Source organism: Ambystoma mexicanum, chromosome 12, assembly GCF_040938575.1.
Source record: "Ambystoma mexicanum isolate Mex_15411 chromosome 12, UKY_AmexF1_1, whole genome shotgun sequence".
Classification (NCBI taxonomy): Eukaryota; Metazoa; Chordata; class Amphibia; order Caudata; family Ambystomatidae; genus Ambystoma; species Ambystoma mexicanum.
The window spans coordinates 1,050,355,722-1,050,378,344 of NC_090936.1; the positions used below are offsets into that span (position 1 = coordinate 1,050,355,722).

The window sequence follows — 22,623 nt, forward strand, 5'->3', positions numbered from 1 at the left end:
CTATCTCCCTTCCCCTGTTGTTTCCACATATGTTATATAGCTCATGGTGATTTCCGTTTTGGTATCATGTGACTTTAATTGTTTCTTTATTTTTTATTTTATTTTTTATATTGTTTAATCAAAAAAAGATTTTTACAATGGTGTTGATTGTTCTGCTATTTGTTCAGTCTTAGGTTTCGCAAAGGGTCTTTGTTTACTTATCACGTGTGCATGTCGAGTAGATTGACGTTGATATATTCTAGAATTTTTGCAGTGGCAATTTGCCAGCTCGTTCTATCTCCTCCAATCAGTCTGCACCACCAGGTATCTTCCTTTTTCTTTATAAATATGGTTGTTTTACTCATTTCCGTTCGACATCACTATGTGGATCATGTGACCTTTTCAGGGACTCGCCTTTCCGGTGAATTTGATACGTTTGTTATTTTTAAACTGGACATGATTTTATCACACAGCCTTGATAAAGACCCTGGTTTGTTGAAACACGTGTTTCCACATAAAAGTTTTTTCATAAACTTGTTTGTTGCAGGAATTCCCTGTGTGTTACTTAATTATTTCAATAATTGTCAATGAGGTGGCATTGTATCACTTAAAACTGTTTCTCCATTCTTGTATAGCTTAAAGCTGTTTCTCCATTCCTTTATCGCTTAAAACTGTTTCTCCATTCTTTTATCGCTTAAAGCTGTTTCTCCATTCTTTTGTGACAGCGCAGTTGTGTTGGGATTTACTTTCTAGTTGTACATACACTTGGAGGGAATTGGGCACCATCTTCCCCTACCCAGACACATGCAGCAGGGTGTCGAAGATAGTTCATTCACGATTGAACTTATATTCTTTTTATACCTGGTATGGGTTGATTCACAGTTCTAGCGCCTACCCTTGAAGATATATTTCAGACTTGTGGTGGATCCGAGTGTGAGTACAGCTTTCAACAGGGCTTCCAGGCAGCAAAGGGATTGAATGTAAACCAACTGGCTCGCCTGAACACAATACACATCAACAATAATATTGCTGGATGCCCTGGCCTGCTTATCGATCCAAGACAACGGAACCCTTCCCACCCTAACCAAGCTAAAAAAACAGGCACCAACTTTATTTGAAAGTTGTTATTTTTTATCCAGTGGTTAAGTCACTTCTTTTAAACTCTTCTGTATAAAGATTGTTCTATTTGTGCACTTGTTCTGGTTGTGCTTGATGGCAGTCATATTCTTTACTCATGTATTGCCCAAGTGACAAGTGTGCATCTCCTTTCGAGTATTACTCAGGGACGTCAATTGGGGGTCGCCAGGGGTTACAGTTGCAACCCCTGGCAACTCCTGTGCAACCCCTGGCTCTGCCTCTGTGACTCCTGGAGTCTGCAGAGGCAGAGAGAAACCTAATGTAAAGAGTGCTCTCCGACCGACGAGAGCCCTTTACATTAATATCTTTTTAAAGTCAGTGGACTGACTTCAAAAGAATCCTCTCCCCCCACCTACTACAGGACATGGAAGACTCTGTCTTCCATGCTCTGTGCATAAAAGTAACCAGAGCTGGTTCCTTGCGTGTATGGAGCATGGGAGATAGGGCTGCCTGCAGAGGAGTTCCTCATCAGCGCAGCAATGGATTAGAAAAAGGTAAGAAAGTGTTTGTTTGTAAATGTATATGTGCGCGTGCATGAAAGGGTGTGTGCGTATGCATGTATATATATACCATGTAATGTGTGTGAGTGAGTGTATGATGTATTGGTGGCTGGGAGTGTGAGTGAATGGTGGATGGGTGCAGTATAAATCAGCATGTGAAGGTTGTGCCTCATACGTAAATACTGGGATGAGGAAGAGGGACGTGGAGGTAATGCTGGGCTAAGGGGCTGAGTTTGGGGTTGGAGTAGGAGGGTTGGAGTGATAGGGATTGTTTCAGGGAGGTGGGGCAGGTTTGGGGCGCGCCATCACGTAATGGGTATCCATGATAAAGCAGGCATGATATGTGGTATTGGTGTCTAGACCCACATTTTGGTCCAGCGAGTCTAGCCATTTCTTAATGTGGCATGCCTTTTTACAGGGCATCTATGGTAAAGTAAGCATGATAAGTGTTATTACCAGTCTAAACTGGCATTTGGGTGCAGCCAGTCCAAAGAGTGGCATTGTATAGTTTGCTGGGCAGCTATGATGAAGTAAGCAAGATAGGTTTTATTACATGGTTAAATTGGCATTTTGGGGATGCCAGTCTAGGTATGTCTTACTGTGGCATGGCATTTTTTACTGTCCATGATCAAGGCTACAGCAAACATGATAAGTGTTATTACGTGCCGGGCCTATATTGTGCAGCCAGTTTTGACATGCTTTCTTAGGGTGGCATTGCATTTTTAATAGCAAAGTGGTAAGGTAGCTCAGCGGGCTGAATGCTTGCTGCTCTGATCTGTGTGTGATCTGCAGGTTGCCGGTTCAAATCCTGGTAAAGCCAACTTAGCCTTTCATTCTTCCAAGGTTGCTAAAGGAGTACCAACATTAGTTGGTATGATAATTGTATGTAAATATGAGCTATGTTCAGCGCGTTGGTGAAAATGCTATATAAATGTCAAATAATTATCATTAAAGCATTAATGCTCTTGTGCCGTGAAATTGACTTTGATTTCTGGATGCTATACTATCGCAGTAAATGGGAATGTAGGGGATCTACTTTTCATATAGTGACAATACCCAACATACAGCTATAATTGGCATAATATGGAAGTAACTGGCCATACAATGCTGAAGTGACATATCTATGCAGTGCCTCGGCCTATTTTCTTTTTATATTTATAGTTTATTTAGAAAATAAACACATTTTTAATCATATACTTCACAACTCTTCATTCATTACAAATGTCAATAAATTACTTCAGGCACAACCTTCTAAAACAAATATTACATACATTAATTCATTCAACACAATACAATATAATATAATATTCTGTATACCTATCGGGGCCTCCCTTTCTAACCCCCAAAAATATATTTTCCACCTATCAGACAAATTATTCCCTTCCCTCCTTCATAATGGTGCACTAATCAAGAAAAATATGTTTCCCCAACTTTTTGCGTATCACTATTAAAATATTCTTAAAGCAATGGTCATTGGGATAGAGTTTCCATACAAGAGCCTAACCCACTTGACTTCACTGTTTAAATCCTCTAATCTTCTTATGAACTTTCCCAAACACATTTTCCTCGGCCCTAGTGTTGCGCTAAAGCCAATCAGCCAATGTTTTATCGATTCTGATTCCCCTGGCTTTTTACAAAGCCGACAGTTTCTTTCTTGACAAGGAATCCCTCTTATGGGACCCCAGCATTGTAGGGAGTCTAGTAAGTTAAGACAAAAGCGCATATACATGTAATGACATTTTGGCACTGAGAATCTCATCACAGAAGGCTGTATCTTCTTATATTTCCTCAGGTGTTTGTTTATCTCCCTTTGTAGTTTATACAATGACATTATGTTTATGTCTTTCCCCCATTGTACAATTTTCACATTGTTCTACATCTTCACCGGGCTTTCCATCAATGTAAGCTTGTCTGAGTCAATTTCAGCAAGAATCGGGTCATAGCACTCCCCAAAATTGACCAATGCTTTGTCATAATTATTGCTTAAAGATATATTCAAATTTTCAAATAGGAAACCCGATGGTGGAGCCAATATTGTCTCATCCTATGTTGTACTATCGGGTCTAACCCTATTTGATCATGACCCCATCCATGGCATATGAAGCGAGCACCCGTGTTAACATGTGGTTGGTATCTGCAATATTCATGTCTGCTTCAGTACTTATTTGGTATTTTAAAATATTTACAATTATGTATTTTTTTTACTCCCGCAAACCACTTTTGGTAACGTCACCTGGGTTAAAGAGGAACTGATGCCATCCGGGTCAAAGGTCGAGTGACATCACTTCCTGTGATGTCATCAGGTCTGTGATATCACTTCCACTACCCCTGGCATTTTGTTGAATCGACATCCCTGGTATTACTGCCGAGAATAACTTTTGTACTCAAGATGTGTGACCATGTTCCCTTGGCCTGATGTGACTTGCATTACCGTCGAAGTAGATACATCTCAAGACCCCCTGTACCCCGCACTATGGATATCTGCATCACCAAATTCTCTTTCATTGCCTGCAGGCTGCATGTTCTGCAACATCTTTTGACATTGCCACTCCCATTTCCCTTTAAACAAAACTGTGCCCTCTTGATGTACATGGGAATCGCCCACGGGAAAGTTCACAGTTTCATAAACATTGAAAACAATTTTTTTAATTAAAAATCACTGTCATGAAGTTTAGCACTCAGTCCTGCTTAGGTTTAATGGCACACGAGTTTAAGGTTTAATTGAATGTCCTCTTTTTACATCTGGCTGTATTTAGCTTTAGTTCTCTTGCAGAAATAAAGTCAATGGAATGTGTTTGCTTAAGCTGTGAAATGCATTGTTGCAGCCTTTCTGATTGGTGTTTGGAGAGGAAATTAAATGTCAGCCATGTAATAAATGTATTGAATATTGTGCTGTTTGATGAAGGTGGTCCCATTCATAGGAAAAGCTCATAGTTTACTATACTATACGTGCATTATTAGTCAAGAGGATTTCCTAAACATGTGTAATGTTGTAATTTGAGTGGGATCTATTTGGTACTTTTTTGTAAGAAACAGGTTGCATGCAAGGCAGTGGGTGGCTGTTTGTTTAATATTTCTGCATTTGTGGTGGTGTTTCTGACATTTTAATATCTGTGTGGGTTGGTACATGTCCCAGCGAGGGGCTGTTACAAGGAGCAGTTGGAGTGCTTCTTTGCGTTGCATGATGGGAAGAATGTGGCCTGTAGAGGGCTGCAGATGCCTGAATTCTGTATACAGTCTACGAAATTGCATTCCTAATGTCCACCAAAAGCTTGCATGCAACTGCCTCATTATGACTTAAATTGTTGCTAGGACCACACCACACAGCAGCAGGATAAGGGAGTGGGTGTGATTGTAAAAGTGCACCCGAGGTGGGCATGGTAGGGAGAGTGACCACCTGATTTTTCAATGTCACTCCAGCAAGCCACCTGCTTGTACCCCATACGCCTGTGTGATCTAAAATGAACCATTTTTTTGTTATTGTTTAAAGCGCGGACCTAGCTTGAGAGCAGCAGGGTGCTGTACAATGTTTGGGCAAACAGTGTTTGGGCTGGCATCTTGTAACTGTAGCATAGTACTGTAAGTTGCGCTTTTTTCGTCCATTGGGAAAAGTCCTTTGTGAGGTACTGTTGAAAAAGCCACGTATTGAGAGATTGCGAAATTGGAAAATATTTAAGGCATTCAAGTACACGTTCAACGTGTCTACGGAAGCAGGAAGGGAGTGAAAAGTATAGCTTCTAAAAATCAACAAATCAGCAGTATATTGTGTAGCTAGAGAATCGGTCAAATAACATTGGGGCTCATTACAATACCAGTGCTAGCCGTGCCGGTATAACAGTCATGGCTGCCGCCGGTATAATTTGTTTCCCGGCGCTCGCGAATGTGCAATTACCGGGTAATTACGGCCCCGCCGGACCCGGTAATTACACATTTGCGGGCGCCGGAAAAAATGCTCGAGGTCAGCGGGCGGGAAGGCACCTGCAAGCAGAACTCGTAGTTTGCTGGTCCGGTAACAACGGTACCGGCAAGCTTACCGGTACTGTTGTTACCGGACGGGCAAACTTATAATGAGACCCATTGTATACTTAAAGAATTCACCCTTTCAAATGTGGTTGTTTCCTTAATTTTCGGGCAAAGTCAGCTGGTTCATAGCAACTGTGGGAACAATTTGCATAAATAGCCAGGGCAAGCCGCACATTGGCTACTGCAATCTCTGAAGGCGGTGCAGTGACTCCTCTGCAGTCTGCGGAATGACCGGCCGCTTTGGCCGGGTCTCTAATCATCTCTTTTGGCTAGAGAACATCTAATTGTTGTTGGGCCTCATGCAGCTGTTAATGCATATTCAACGTAATTGTTGAAGCAGTGGCTGAGACTAGGCCTGGCCTGTCTTGGTAAAGACACTGGTGGGTTTATTGCATTTTCTTTTTTTGCAGGATAATGTTTCTGGCGTTTTCAATGTCCTGCTTTAGATCTGTAACCATTTCACTGTCCTTGTTCGTCCCGTGTCTGAGATCTTCTAGCACGGTCTGCAGTAGGTGCATGGTCCTGTCTGGGTCATCAGTCTGCCATGACTGAGCTTTAAAAGTTCCACATTTCTTCCTTATATAGTGAAGCAGGTTTTCGTCATCAGCGATCTGGAATAGGACTTTCAGCTTGGGCGAGTCCAGCTGCTTCATGTTCTGGACACCAACTTCTCCAAGGGGGTTCCCACACAAGCTGAAAGTAAACACAAAAGGAGAGGTGTCTGAATATTAAATATTAAAGGACTGAATACTGCCCCGATAATGAACAGCCATCCTTGACTTGTTAGATTGACCAGAGGAGACACCACTTTTCCAGTCCTGGGATTTCATTTAAGAAATATTCCGGAAGCCGTAGACTGGCTTATTGCCAATTGAACAAATTGGATTTAAACAACTGTACCAATAATTTGGAATAATTATCAAGCTCCTGGAGACCATGAAATGACAGCAGTGCGCAGTATAAATCAATTTAACATAACATAACATTATTTCCATGATGAGAAAAGTGGTCAACTGAGGGCATGGAGCCAAATGGTTCAAAATATAATTGGCGGTGTTCCTGCTTTCCCCATTGCATACACAGTTACCATGAACACCCTTTGGACTTGTAACATAGAATATTCCATACACCTGCTGTGATTCTATTGTAAACCCAGGTACCTTTCCATTCACCCTCTCTCTACTGTTGGTCCCATGTCTGCACTTCTTTCCCGTCTGCGATGCTCAGTAACATATAAATGAGCATGGTACAGACAGGTGTACTCACAAGCATCTACAACTTTCAAAAAGACTTGTATGCCTTATGGTTTATCCTAGGGAGGATGTCACAGAACTAAATAAGGGTCTGAATTAAAAAGAATCATGCAGGTAGTAAAGGTCAGCGCATGCACACTATTCAGAGAAACTTGCAGGCCACCGTAGTCACAAAGGTGACCTGCACATGTCTCACCAGTGCAAATGATGTGTTGCCCACGCCCCCTGGCGTCCTAGGTTTGGTCATGTGGGTGTGAGACTAATGGATTGGTTGCCATGTGCTTTAGCCAGCCATTATTTAATGGTACCGCCCAGTTGGCTATTAATGTGACTGCACCCGGCCACAGAGAACCTGTCACACATTCACAGGAGCAGTACAAGCTGAGTTTCACCAACTATGAGGATGACCTGAGTGCTCAGAGTCTCTCTATATTTTATTTTTTGTAAAATTCAATAGAAAAAAATCACTGGCATCATTCTTAGGCTCTCCAGATGTTTCTGACTGCATTTCCCATCAGGTCCAGCCAGCACAGTGAAAAGTGAGGAATCAGGGAGTCCTAGTCCAAAACATCTGGAGAGCCACAGATTGCAGACCCTAAAGGAAGTTCCTTATACACCACTGTGCCAGAATAAGAGTTAGGATTAGACATTCATATTTTATTTTATTTTTTATTAGTGTTTCTCCGTTACATATAACTTTTCTATAAAATCACAGATAAAATACAAATTACACTTTTACCAATAATTTAGCCTACTATCTTCAAATACTCTCCATAAAATACAATCAATACATCATTTGTTAATTTTACACATAAAATACATAAAAACTTAATAACCTAAATCTACTTCAACATTTCAATTAATCAATTGCTCTCCACCAATGATGCCCTTTCCTATTATCATCCCACAGATCCACATCATGTGAGACTATCATTGCTAATCGCTTAACCATTAAGCGTCTCTTCATTGGTAGCCAGAGCGCTTAAGATTTCGTTAATATTTATCCATAGTCTTGATAGGGCCAGCATCGATGCTTGGCTCGTGCATTCTAACCAACGTGCCCAGAATTGATCCTCCTGGCTAAGTCGCAGCCGGACCACAAAACGTGCCAGATGTAATTCATATCAATGGCCTAATGCAGGGCACTGCGTCATAATATGCCTATTGGTTTCATTTGCATTTTGGTCTTTACAAAGGCGACATGTTCGTTTAAGACACACAATGCCCTGCCAGGATCCGGTGATTGCCAACTTCGGCGATTTGTGCAGTCACATAAGCAAAATTCTTCTTCTGTGTATCGGGGAACGGGTGCATAACCAGATACCTTGGCGTGGGAGGGGGTACAACATTTCTATGAAACCTGGCAAATTCATTAAAACTCTTCAAACTTTGGACATGCTCCTGGGTTTTTACCAAGTCCCATTCCATGGCTCTCATCTTAAATTGACACCTTAATTGGGGGTAGCCTAATTCCCAACATGGCTGCCAACCAATTTACCGAAAATAACTTTCACAGCACTATATTTACTCAATACGGGTGAGCATTACTTCTCATAGTCTCTGCAAGCAAATGAAGCAGAGGACAAGTCGGTGCCATCATAGCCTTTATGGATAATACATCCTTTCTTATCAAGATGTTTGTATGGATAGATGGTAATCCCAACTCAAGCCTTATAGCCTCAATAGGGATCCCAAGAGTCATGGCTCCCATAGCTGGCTTCCAATACATACAATATTATGGCTGTGAGGCTTTACTAACAGACATCAAGGTCAATGCTCTGAGGTCTTTACTTTCAATCACCTTCGTACATCGTCCTTTCACTGTTACTACATAGCTTAGATACAGACAGTGAGTTACCCGTAACATTCTCTCCGGGGCAATTAAATTAAGGAAAAATAGAGTCAGGCATGGAAGCAAGCTCTGCCACAGCCATGCCCTGAACATACTAAATCCTGACATGTGCCTCACATTGGTGCTGCAGCATACACCAGGCGCATGCTCGGACTGGCCTATAGGGCAATAAGGCAATGTGGGATATTTTGACCCACTCAGCCGTGCTATGCTACATTACTTTACTGCATCGGTGCAAGAAACAGCACAAAATGGCCGTGCTGACTCCTGTGTGCGCCAAGATCTCTAAACTGCGTTTTGTAACAACCAGAAAATGGCTGCACCCCCTGCCACACACATTTCAGGTGGGGTGGAACAGAGTACTCACTGCAGGAACGTGCCAGAGTGCTCTGCAACATTTAACATGGAGTGGAGTGAAAGAGGCAGCATTATTTTGCTGAAAACCCAAAATACCTCTTTTAAATGACACTTTTCCAACCTTAAAAGTGCTGCTGGGCACTAAATTCATCAATTAATTTCTCAATGAAGCACTGTGATTGAAAAGGCCCTGCAATGCCGAGGATCATTCATTGTGTTTCAGAGGAACCGGGCCTCATTTGAATGACAGCTCCAGTCAAATGTATCCTTGAAAAATCAACCTGCGGCATTGTTTTCATTTTTCACGGGAAACACGGCTATTTCTTTGCAACAGTATCAAGAATCAGCTGTCCAGAGAAAGACTCTAAATAGATTCCTGTAACTGTATCCATGCTGCAAAACAATTTCAGCACTCAAGAAAATAACTATATCTGTACAAAGTGTATATTTGCTGGAGATGAAAACCGAATTTAAAGAAATAGTATAATGGGCTTTTTTTCTGACTGAAAGGGGAAAATCGCCTATTTAAAAGTACATTGTTGTGTAAAGGCTTGATTACTTAGAAATGCAAAAGGATTTTTTACTGTTAAAAAAAAATGCACTTATAAACTGTTTTCATTCTATAGGTTTAAAGTTAAGATTTAAAAGAAGAAAACCAAAGCTAAAACCCAGGCTGAGTTGGCAAACTATATTAAAAAAAACTTGCTCTGCCAGTTGCTAGCCCTGAGAAAGGGTGACACGTCATACACTTCTGGAGCAGGAAAGGCTAATTGCTAGCTTGGAGGCTTTGAATACCCAGGACAATGGGACTTCCCAAGTCGTCATCAGACATTCGTCTTGGCTTCAGGCTGAGACAATAGCTGGCTAAGGCTCTCACCTTTCAAGTGGGAGGGCAGTAAACTTCAGTCATTAGAGAGGCCCCTCATCCTGCTTCAAAGGAATTGACATGTGCATACAGTTGGGGGAAAAACTGATAAGTGACAACAGACTTCCTGTTGGTTTTAAAACGCCTATTTTGTAACTGAACTTTCAAGACATTTAACTTTGCAGCAAGAATGAGGAAAAATGTGAAAGTTGGTATTTTTAAATGCAATTGTATGCTTTTTCTGGGAAGACTTGGTAGAACTCACTACTACATAAGGAACAGAAGTTGTAAAGAATGACAAATTGTTGGGAAAGTATTGATATTGTGCACATAGCATTTTGTACACACATCCCAGAGGTAAATGCATATCTATGTACACAATTGAGAAATTTTAGGCCAAATATTTAATGGTTAAAATTGCCAAAATGCAGCAGGAAGGCAAAACCAGGTCCCACAGACTTGAGGTTTGGATTGAAATATGACACACAAAATATGTATCCTGTGTATCTGATTTTCTCAGAGGTTATCACTGTATAAATATGTATTTGTTGTAAAATTAGAGTTTGGTTCTAGGAGCTAAGGGAGGTTTCTAGACATTGTGAAAGTAACACCATAAATATGACATCCTTTTCTGTGATCCAGTCAGCGAAGAGCAAGGCAGAAACTTTGCTCTTGCCCAATCCTAGCATTATGGGTGTGGACAGTAAGCCTGCCCCTGCCATATACTTTAGTGATGTCATTTGGCAAATAGGGGAACCTGACAACACACAAAGGACAGTGATTCCTGATTTTCTTTCTGATTTCCTGTGTGGCGTCCTGTTCCTGATTTCTTCATCCTGATTGATCATGATTCCAGATTTCATTGCAAAGCCAAGGCCTATGCATCGCTGAACCCCTTTTCAGCTAGGCCTCAAATTCTAAAAATCCCAAAAACCCAAGGGGAGCATCCTGATCCAATCTGGCTTGCTACTGCTAGATGCATACCTGCTGCAAACTCACCATCCCACTGATCTCCAGTCTCCAGTAACCAGAAAGGCCAGTCCAGTGCAGTCCAGTGCAGTCCGGTGACCAGAACGGCCTAGATGATCCTGTTCCCCCCAAGTTGCCCAGGTTAGACCCGATCCGTGTGATGACCAAAACCCTTGACGGTCCAAAATCCTAAATTAAAGTGGACTGTAAGTATTAATAGGAATCATAGAAAACCATAGCATACTTTGCCTTGCCTTGTATCATCCCAATCTCTAAACCATCCTATCCTGACCCGTAAGAACTTGTAACATTGTCAAAATCCTTATTGCAGTCTTGTTCTTGATTTATCTTGTTAAGCCCATTTCTTTAGTCATTTAATCTTGTGTAAATCTTAAACTATCCATCCTACTTCGAGTGATCCAACTGGTTCCGCCGGAGAGGACACTGGGGATCTGGTGTTGAAGTCATGAATCAACTCTAGAGCTTACTGTGTCCCTCCTTGGTATTCTTGCCAGAATGCTCTAGCATAGAGTAAAACTATAGTAAATATTTTCTTGTCCAAACTGAGTTTCTTTTCTATTTTCACCACCGATTTAAAATGTCTCTCCTTCAACCTTGCATATCTCCATCAGTTTAATAGCTAGAGACTTCATGTCAATTCTGGGTTACACCTAAGACCTATAGCTACATCCCAACCCAAAGAAACGCAATCCAAATCTGTGAATTGCACCCGTTTTTCTGAGAAAACCTTTGGTTAGTTTTACATGTGTGATTTTTCTTCTAAATTATTTCCAACCTTCCACTTAGATTCAAAGTGTTTACTTTTGCTCAAAATTGTTAGTATCTTTCCAATGTTGCTCCCATAGAAATTTGTATTGATTTAAGGATTTTTGCACACATTCATTGTTTCACACAGCCATTTCTGAATGTCATTTTAAAGTGTAAGATTTCAAATCCGTTTTTCGCTCTTGTTTGGGGAGGGAGGGTTAGATTTGAATTCTATTCTCTTTCCCTTATTCCTGATTACCTGCTACTTCCTTATATCTATTTAGAATTGTTTGTTTGTGGGTTGAGGAATATTGCAGAGGGAAATCCTAACTTAAGTGCTATCTTTCCAAACAAGCCAAAAGTGTTCTTTTCTCCAGTGTTTTATATTTTGTGTTGCTAAAGAGTGAATTTAAGTACATTACATACCTTTTTATCTGTTATTGTCACCACATTGGTGATTGCTGCTCCCTATTAAAAAGTATATGTTTGATAGAATTTTAAATAATAAATAAATAAATATTACCTTTACCAACCAGCCTGATTCCTGGTCCATCGTGACCTGGGGTATTTGAGAAGGGGTGTGATATGAGTGGTATATCACTCAGAATATTGAACCTATAGACATAATAAAATGAGCATTTCAGCTGTGTGCTGCATACTAGGCTGAGACCAGGGTGTATCGCCTGATTGAAATACTTAACAGCAACAGCCGAATCAAAAACACAAACATCAAGTGTGGGCCGTTTTTTTAGGGTAAAGTGAGCCAGTTCATGAGTTACTTCACCATGCGGCTAGTAGTTTTGACCCGTGTTGCTGAATACATATTCTTCAAAATTCACAATTTTGCATCACATTTTATCAAAAAAATCCCACTAGGGACTATTCAGGCAGTATGTTACAAAAGGAATGAATTACCACTTGCAACGGTGGGCCACTTTTTCATTTCTGCCCGAGACAACTGAATGCCCCAGTCCAACCCTGGCCAGGTGCCCTGAGGCACAGAAGTGTGGGACTGAGGCAGCACATATCTCTGACTCTGCCCTGAGGCACAGAAGTGTGGGACTGAGGCAGTGCATCCCTCTGACTCTGCCCTGAGGCACAGAAGTGTGGGACTGAGGCAGCGCATATCTCTGACTCTGCGCTCCCTCCATTGGCTACCGCAAAGGCAAGATTACCTTTCACGGGACATTTCCTGGCTCCCAAGGCCCTACAGGACAAATTTGCGAGTTATGATCTGGTTGGAACATTTAAATTTGTCTTTAGGGGCCAGGTCATAATACCCACATTGTGTTATACAGAAGGGGTGGCAGATACTTTTCAGTGCAGGCATCTTCACTTCCCAAACTTCATCTTATTTCGGATCATTCAGCCTATCACAGGGAACTAGAAACTGTCTTATTCCCCTGGTAGTTTTGGTCACCTGACTGTGCCTTTTCCTCTGCTAGGTAATGTCTCATTAGCTTTAGCTCTAATATGCCCCGTGCGTTGAATGCTGACCTCTATATGTCTTATACCATACCATAAAACAAGGAACAAAGCATTAAAAGCTGTTTTACTGGTGCACAGCCCCCACGTGGGTGCCGAAAATAAAATGTTATTGTAGTCCCGTGATGGCCCCCGAAATGTGGGGGCCTGGAGAAGGTGCGGGCATGTATTGTGAAAGTCTAGGACACGGTGTGGGTGTTGGAGGTGAGTGCCCACTTACTATTCTTTACGGGCAGAGTAGTGTGAGGGAGATTGTGGGCTAGAGGTGAAGGGTCTCCACTGGCTGCTAGTGTAGAGGAATGAGGGACAAAATAAAATAGTCGCAGAGAGAAGACAGGTATGAGAAATGGTACAGGAAAAAAGGGAATAGCTATACCAGCAGAGTTAAGGAAGTCATGCAGTGTTTGATGGCAGTGACGCAGTTAAAACAGTTGAAGTTTGACGGAACGTGAGGAAAATTAAACAAAAATGTAGGAACTGAGACCAAAGAAGGAACAATTAGTGCTAGATTAAGAGTGCCAATACATTGGTGCCTTTTTTGACAGTCTGCAAGATTTTAAATACTATTAGCACATGGCCATCGTTATCAGCCTCCTCTCAGCCAATCACGATATTCAGAGTGCAATCAATAACTACTGGTGTTGACTGCATTCTGAACATTCTGACGTCCAGGTTAGACAGGGAAACAATAATGCAGTTTCCAGGCAGGATATCTTTAAGCGAGACACTTCCTCTCTAAGTGAACCTTATTTTCAATGCAACATCCTATTTAGCACACCAATGAGAATGCTGAAACATGGGAACATGCTTTCACTTTTTTATAGAGAAACTGTTAACTTTTACATGATGCCTAAGGCATGCTTATTTTAAACCCTCTACAGTTTAACCAAGTTTGCAATTGAAATGCATACCGTATGAAGACAAGCTTGTTATTTAAAAACTACAAAATAAAACCGCACTAATTTACTAACTCATGTTGTCGATTTACTTTCTCATTATGAAACTAACATTTTTCAATTCAGCCCCAAAGCATCAAAACATGCATAGCAACTACCACTATGTGCTAATATCCTTGTAGACCTTGGAAGGGGTCATTATAGCTTGGATAATGGCCCTTCCCAATTTATGGCCCTCAGCTTCGCCTCAGGCATGAGTTGATGATGGGTCATTATCTGCAATGACGACCCCTCCCTCAGTCTATAAGGCTATATCTGCTTCTCTGGTGGCTAGTTAACATTCCAGACGTAAATTCCTGCTTTGACTCATGAGAAGTTATTGGGTGAAGCAGGTGGCCCTGCAGGCCTCGGGGAGGTTTCTGGCTTCTCCTGCCAGTGAATGGTATATTTTACAGCACAATATTTAGAAGAAGTTCAATAGAACTCCAAAAGTATTACAGTTCCAAAGGTGAAAACCTATCACAAGATACTAAAATACTTCAGATGCGCTGCCTGGCAGAAGCATTTCACTGAAGCAAATGATGCATGTGTTCATGAAAGAATTGCACGCCCGACAGAAATAATTCTTGTAAATTTGACAACAATGCATATCTGCCATATCTGTAAAGCAGTGCCTGATACCGTGTGCCACAAGAACAACCACACTGGGAAAATGGCACCCACAAATCAACCACACTGGGAAAAATGGCATCCATAAATCAACCACACCGGGAAAAATGGCACCCATAAGCATCCATAAATCGACCGCACTGGGAAAATGGCATCCATCAATCAACCACACTGAGAACATTGGCATCCATAAATCAACCACACTGGGAAAAATGGCATCCATAAATCAACCACACTGGGAAAATGGCATTGTTGGGTTTTACCTATTCTGGCTATGAGGCTATTTCCTGTATGTGTGTGTGTCGATCATAGCGGTTGCAGTACAAGCTTGCTTAAAGATTTTACCGTGTCACAGCCATATGATGGTTGAGTGGTGGAGTCCAGCCTTCAGCAAACGTGAAGATCAAGGAAGGGGTCTTGCGGAGGATGGTTGGGGCTGGGAGCTCTGTACTCTTCTGTGCCTTGCATTGTTGTGGTGACATCATCCAGCCAGCACAAGGTGATGGTGGAAGAGTGATCGAATGTTCCGCGCGAGGTGAACGTTCTTAACAGCGGGAGCTGCTTATGCTGAGCGTGTCCATGTCGGGAGAGTAAGGTACCTTCCAACGTTTTGGCAACGTGTTCAGTGTGAAGTAAAGGACCTTCCAACATGCTTCGGAGTTCATCGGAAAAGTAGGAACGGCGCACATGAGTACTACGAGGATAGCGCCCAGGAGTACTACGAGAGTGTCAATGGGAGATATATCAATATGTGTCACTGGCTGGGACGTTGTATCATCTGGTATTGAGTATGCAACCTGGGTTTCCTGTCGCTTTGGTGGGAAGTGAACTGCATTGGGTTCCCCAGTGACAGTAACCTTTGACATCCTTGTTCTTTAACATTGGATTTGATAATCGAGTCACCAGTATTTGTGTTGAAATGCGTATTTATGCATAGGTCAACGGTTTATTTAAATGAACTGTATTTGTGCTATGTTTCTGTTTCTTTCACAGTCATTTTGGAATGCTGTCACATGTTGGGGTGATTGCTGAACCACACCAATATTTGCAAGTGTTTGGTTTGGGTTGCAAATGATGCAGCCATTAAGTGGTTTTGCTGAGGTTTGGCAACAAAGTTTATGGTTGCATGCGTGGTGTTTTGTTGTGGCCAATTATGGTAGGCCATCGCTTTCACTGTGCTGTGGGTAAGCTAGTTGATTTGCTCTGGTTGTGTGGTATCTCAAGTACTACGTATTTTGTTCAGATGGTACTCAGTCAACATGTTTCTTAGGGAAGGCTTTCCGGTCTTTTGTGCCAAAAGAGTTGGCATGTGTGTCGCTCAAGTGTGGGCATTTTGTTGGAGCCATATGGTGACATGGTGCCAAGTGAAGTGGTGTTTTGTGGTGCCAAAAGGTGTTTTTGGTCTCTCATGGTGCCAATGTGTTTTGGCAAGTTATTGAGGATTGAGTGGATCTACTGCATTTAGAGGAAATGTTCAGTAATGAAATGTTCAGGAATGTTTTAATTTGCACTAACCTGACAATTTTTCCACAGGTACTTTCCAACATGGACTCTGCAAGCATAACATTTGTGGGACTTTTGTTTGGTGCAACCTATATTTCCGTTTACCATATTTTTGTTGCTGAATTCATCCAGTTGGTTTGGGTGGAGAATGCGTGTGGGTGATGGTGTGAGTGAGGGTGAGAACTCTTGCAATGTTGGTAATATTCTTGTGTTTTTGGACCTACTGCATTTCGAAATAATTTTCAGTCATGCTATGCCTTGCATTAAACTAACAATTCCTCCACAGGTACGTTCCAAGTTGGACTCTGCAAGCATGACATTTTGGGACTCTTTCATGGGGTAACTCAAATTCTTTTTTCTCCAAGTTTTAATGCTGAATTTGTTCATTTGGCGTGGGTGGGGAATGTGTGTGGGTGATGGTGTAAGGTCAGTTGTGAGTATGTGGTTGTTCAGTTGTGAACATCTGTTTGCTCGTGTGAGCATTGGTTGCTCAATGGTGAGCATGGGTTGCTCAGTTGTGAGCAATTGATCGCTCAGGTTTGGTGCCTTGAGTGGTGCCAATGGTAGTGTGGGTTGAAGGACCGGTTTTTAATGTTGGTTGACTATTTGTGTCAATGGATGGTATGTTGATGCTGACATTGTGGTTGGTACCAATGTTGGTGTTATGGGATACCGACATTTGGTTGGTGACCAAGAGGGTGCTTTGAGGACGCCCATAGTGGAGTTAAGATGTGTAGTACGCTTTAGGCGGTTAGTGGAGAATGATGATGCAGGGTTATAGTTGTGATGTTTAACCCTGTTGTTTGTGTTAGCACAACTAGTTGTTGGTGAATGATGATGCAGGGTTATAGTTGTGATGTGAGTTGGTAATGGCTGTGCACTGGATTGAGGCTGGTTCCCTTGTAGCGAGTTCCTTAAAAGGACTTTTATGGTGCTGGTGATTGTTCTGGAAGTGGATTAGCTATTTGGTAGCTACACTAAGGTTTTTGAGGGGAATAGCTTTATGCTTGGAGCGGTTTGCTAGTTGGGAGTTTAGAAGGATAGTTGTTTGTGGTCTATAAATTGTTCAGTAATGACTGTGCCTTCTGTTTCTTCCTTTGATTGTATTGTTATGTAAGGGGGGAGATGTGTTGGGTTTTACCTATTCTGGCTATGAGGCTATTTCCTGTATGTGTGTGTGTCTGAGCCTGAAATGTTTGGTATAGAATGTTGGCTGACTAGAATCTGATAGTGTAGGTGCTGTGTTCCAGAAAAGTCAGTTGGGAACGTATACTTGGCTCAGGGGGACCGGTGGATGTTTATTTCCCTTTGGACTTGTCTCATGTTTCCCTCACCTATCCCTTTGTACCTACCTGTAACTAAATGAACCCAGTAAAGTGATTTACCTAACCCCAAACTTACATTTCAACAGGCATCCATAAATCAACCTCACTGGGAAATTAAATTAAAGAAGCATAAAGCAAAGACTAAAACGTGGACTGGATAAGTTGTGGGGTGAAATAGCCCTAAAACGCCATAACTGAAGGCCGGAGTCAGTGGAGGGACATCCCCCTCAGTATGAGGGCTGTTTTGGGCTAACAAATAAGGCCCTGTAATGTCAAAGTGAAAAGGAGCGAATTTAGGTGTCCAAGTTTGGAGATGTCTAAAAATGTCCAGACTCAAGACTACAGTTACAAAACTTCTCAAATAGCTAAAGTACTGTTGTCAGAAATGGCGGCATCCAGCGTGTAAATAAAACTCACCAGATTGTGTGCAAGCTTGCACAGCAGAATGGAGTTTTTCACTATGGCAAGAAATCATTGCATGAAAGATATGATTGTCCCCTTATATTAAAGACATACTCATGAAAATGTGTGCAGATATGTAAAAAAGGAACTTAAGTTTTTCCATCATGAGCCCATTACCAGAGGAAACAAGAATTTTCAGAATCTACAAGGACATGGGAAATTGCAACAGGGTGAAAGGTTTCATGGCTAAAAGTGACCCCAGTGACATTGCAATGGTGTCTTCAAAATCAACACTTTAAGTATTCAAATGTACAGCCAAAGCCTTTAAATATATTATGGTGCCCTTCTGTAATCACTGTTTGCAGGAAAGTACTGTTGCAAGGGTTACATGTTCAGATTATGTGCATGTGCTAAGGTTGGTTAAAACTAAAATGCTAGTCGGCAGAGATAGGCCTCAAAACTTGGTTTGTAGTTTCAATTGATAGCCATGAATCCCCCAAGAGTGAAACTGGATTCAAAGCTCCATTGCCAAGGGGATGAGTTGAGCAATTCCCCTGCTCACCAAGTTGTATGGCTAAAACCACTTAGGCCGTCATAAACCTGATCATTTAGCCTTTGAAGCTATGGGCTACTCTAAACAAAAGCCTTCTTCTTGACATCAGAGCCCAAAAACCAGATCCCCAAAGGTGTGGGGTCAGAATAATGAGGGGATTCATAACCATTGCACAGAATTGGAGATATGCCGTTATGGAATAACTTGAGAAATATTAACCATACACTATCCTTGTTTGGATTTATGAAAAGATGTTAGTGAGCTGCTTCTGCTGAGGAGAAAACGATTGTTGTGACACTTACACAACCCAAGTTATTTAGGAAAATATTATGGGGCATTCCTGGTGTGACTGAGAAATATGAAAAATTGAGGAATCGTGAAAAAGGTAATCAATATCCCGCTCACCGAATGGCAGATTTTTCACTAATGTAGTAAATGAGGAAAAACCGTAACTCTGCCATAGAATAAACTCCAAACTAAGTGTCTAAAAATGCTGTCATATGTGTCCAAATATGACGAGAAAGGGCATTTGTAATAATATGAGATTTCCATGTGCAAAATCCAGATGCAACCCCCTGTCCCAGTTAGATGATGGACGGGGATCCTCCCTTGGCTTCCTAGGAAACGCCCATTTTATGTGGACCTACCGGTCGGCAGATGGGAGGGGACACTTGACCACTGCCCTATCAATTTTGCAAGAAAGATGACAAATCAGTGATGTAATTTGCCTTATAAATAGGTCACTCTGCCTCAAATGAGGGACTCTCCTTCCAAATCTTGAGGTGTTCAGCTGCCAAAAATTGGAACCATCGTTGCAGAGGGAGGTCTAGATCTTCCAGTGAAGCCAGGAGCTGCAGTAAGCTGTCTTGGGACCCTTTGGTGGACCCGGAGAATCCTCGACTGGCCCCTGGCTGTCCCAGCAGTGAGGCCCTGATGCTTCCCGGTGCCCCATGCAGCCCTCTCTTATAAGTATAGGCATCCCTATACTGGGGTCTCATCAGACCCCAATGTATTAGCTGAGATATTCAAAAATACACTCACTAGTGCAATCAACTCTGTCGTGCCACTAGAAAGTTAAAAAATAGAATAAATCCTTCCACTCGAACTCCTGGTTCACAGAGGAGCTACAAAACATGCGCAACTCCAAACGCCAGGCGCTAAAAACATGGCAGACCAACCCCTGCGACATCACCAGAGCTAACTTCCAATCCATTACCAAAAAATACAAAGAAGCCATATTTAAGGCTAAATCGGAAGCCTACAACAACTGGATCGCCTCTGCCAATTCCCAGACTAAAGAACTCTTTGCTATTTTTAAAGAACTAACAGTACCTCCCACTTGCTCTGACGAGATCGTTAAAGATCAAGCTTGGTGCACCAGCATTCAATCCGCTATGCTAAAAATAGATCTTCTCCAACTCAAAATAGCTGACCACTACAAACCCCTGCCTAAACTGATTCATCAGAAACAGAACCAGTCCAAACCTACAATATGCAATTGTCCTAATTTCTCATTTACTGAAGTCTCTCAAACAGATGTCATAGACATCCTGAAAACATCTCAAACCCTTACATTGTAAGGGTGATGTATGCCCATCCAAAATCATCAAAGAATGCACTGAGCAACTCATGCCGCTCCTTACCGCTTTCATCAATGCCTCATTCAAAACAGGCATAGTCCCAGACAGCCTCAAAGAGGCCTGGGTATGCCCGCTCCTAAAAAAACCAACACTAGACCCTGCGCAACCAAACAACTATCGTCCCATAACAACGGTCCTGTTTCTTCTTAAAATACTTGAGAAGGCCGCTCACAGACAAATTCAATTATACCTCAAAACCAACTCTATCCTAGGAAAGAGACAGTCTGGGTTGCGAAAAGGACACAGAACTGAAACCGCCCTACTAGACTTAAAAAACCAAATTATTAATATTCTAGAAAAGGGTAAGCCTGCCCTCCTCCTTCTCCTCAACCTCTCAGAAGAATTTGACTTGGTTGACCATAACACCCTGACCAAGCACCTCATGCATGCTGCACACTTTTCTAATCACGCCGCAACCTGGGTCACTTCGTTCCTAGAAGGCAGAGCTATGAAAGTGTTTTCCAACATAGCCTATGCCAAACCCATGATCATACACTGTGGTGTCCCCCAGGGCTCCTGTACAGCCCCCACTCTGTACAACCTATTTACAAAGCCCCTCTTTGATAAACTGGATGCACTTGGGATCACATATACTAACTACGCTGATGATACCCAAGTGCTCCTCCCCCTTACAGGGATCTATCACCAAGACGCCACAACCCTCCAGCAAATTTACTCCACAATCCAAGCTTGGATGGCCACGAATGGGCTTTGCCTCAACCGGGACAAAAACGAAATCCTCATTCTTGGTCAAAAGGCTACCTTAGCCAAGTTAGACACTACCTATCTCAACTTCCGGATCGACAACTGTATCATCCTAGTGCTCTCCTCTGTCAAAACGCTCGGAGTCCACATTGATGCTACACTATCCATGGACAAACAAGTGAGCGCCATTGTCTCGGCCTTCGCACTGAGTACTAAACTCATCAATGCTATTAAGCCGTTTCTAACCAAGGACAACTGCCTCTCTTTCGCCATAGCCACCATAGGAGCCAAATTGGATTACTGCAGTGCACTCCTAGCCGGCACTTCCAGAAAAAACCTAGCCAGACTCCAAACGACTCAAAACAACGCTCTTAGAGCTGCTCTTAATATACCCAAAAGAGAACACATTACACAAGCAAGAAAATCGGCTCACTGGCTCCCAGTGAAAGACCGCATCACGTTCAAATTACTCTCTACCACTCACAAATGCATCAATCTCTCTGCACCTTCATACCTCTCTGACACATTAACTAGAACTGTATCAACAAGGCCCATCAGACTGGTATACACAAATCAACTCACAGTGCCCCGAATTATCAGGGCCAAGGCAGGAGGAATAGGTTTCCCTCATCTTGCCCCCAAGCTATGGAACGCGCTCCCCACCGCCCTCAGAGCCGGAACATCTCTCCATGCCTTCCAAAAAAACCTTAAAACTGCCCTTTTCAACTAATTTACACGACCACATACACACTATAGGTGACAACACACACACTATAGGTGCCACATACCCCCACAAGCAATCACGGCCCACGTCGTCTATTACTATACCAGCATGAGATAACCTATTGTACGTCTCTTGTATACACCGGGTTTGTCCATCAATGTAATTAGCGCATTACTTCCACTGCGCCGTCTGTATTCTAGATGTAACTAAGCTATGAGTAACCACTGTAACCAGCGCCACGATGCTCTCGGGCTGATGTGCGCTTAATCAATGTGAATTAATAAATAAATAAATAAATCCCCAGCAATAGATTAAACAAGCCATATCTTCTTTAGCACTACTATAGAGATTCCTCATGGAAAAATCCCCTATCTTATGTGTTTGTGAAATTCTGCCATTTTCCTATTGAAAAGTATTTACTTGTCTGTGCATTGTGGTAACGCTCCCATTGACATTGACAAATCCTTTGTTCCCTGTGCATCTAAGTCATTTTTCTGTTGAACAAAATAATTTCTCATTTACCTGTTGATTGTAGTCCTTTTCCTCTTGAAAAGTCTTTTGTTTGTTTGTATATTTAAGTCATTTTCGTATTGAAGAATCTGTTGTATGTCTGTGCATTTCAGGAATTTCCCATTTAAGAATCTCCAGTGTTTGTGTAGATCCCTGGTATATTCTGCTCATCAAACCAATTATTTCCCACATTATTTCATGGGGTAGGAAAACTTAGAATTTGAAACTAACTCTCCCTTCCCTGTGTCTTGCGAGTCATTATAAGTATAAAATATTCCCCAAGAAGTCAATTCATTAGGAGCTGAAAAACCAATTCTTCCATGTGTTAAATGGTGTTTTAAAAACGACTTCCCATTTGCATCTGTCATATTAAACCCAAACCATTGTTCCTATTGTGAGTAATCTCTTTGCCCAAAGCCTACCTGTTAATTGCCTCTGCCATTTTAACTGAGAACCGATTTTCCTATGTGAATTCCCCATTGCCTAAAGCTTGCCATTCACAGCCTCA

General features: G+C 42.0%; 1 protein-coding gene across 2 annotated transcripts in view; it reads right to left on the minus strand.

Annotated features, from left to right (window-relative positions):
* Positions 1-312: 312 nt before the first annotated feature.
* The window catches only part of LOC138514228 (NLR family CARD domain-containing protein 3-like), a 159,130-nt gene continuing 136,819 nt past the window's right edge, over positions 313-22,623 (minus strand). For both annotated transcript variants that reach the window (XM_069629577.1, XM_069629576.1), the window contains one exon: positions 313-6,332. In XM_069629577.1, the coding sequence (XP_069485678.1) occupies positions 6,026-6,332 (307 nt within the window). In that variant the 3' untranslated portion in view covers positions 313-6,025. The remainder of the gene's footprint in view (positions 6,333-22,623) is intronic.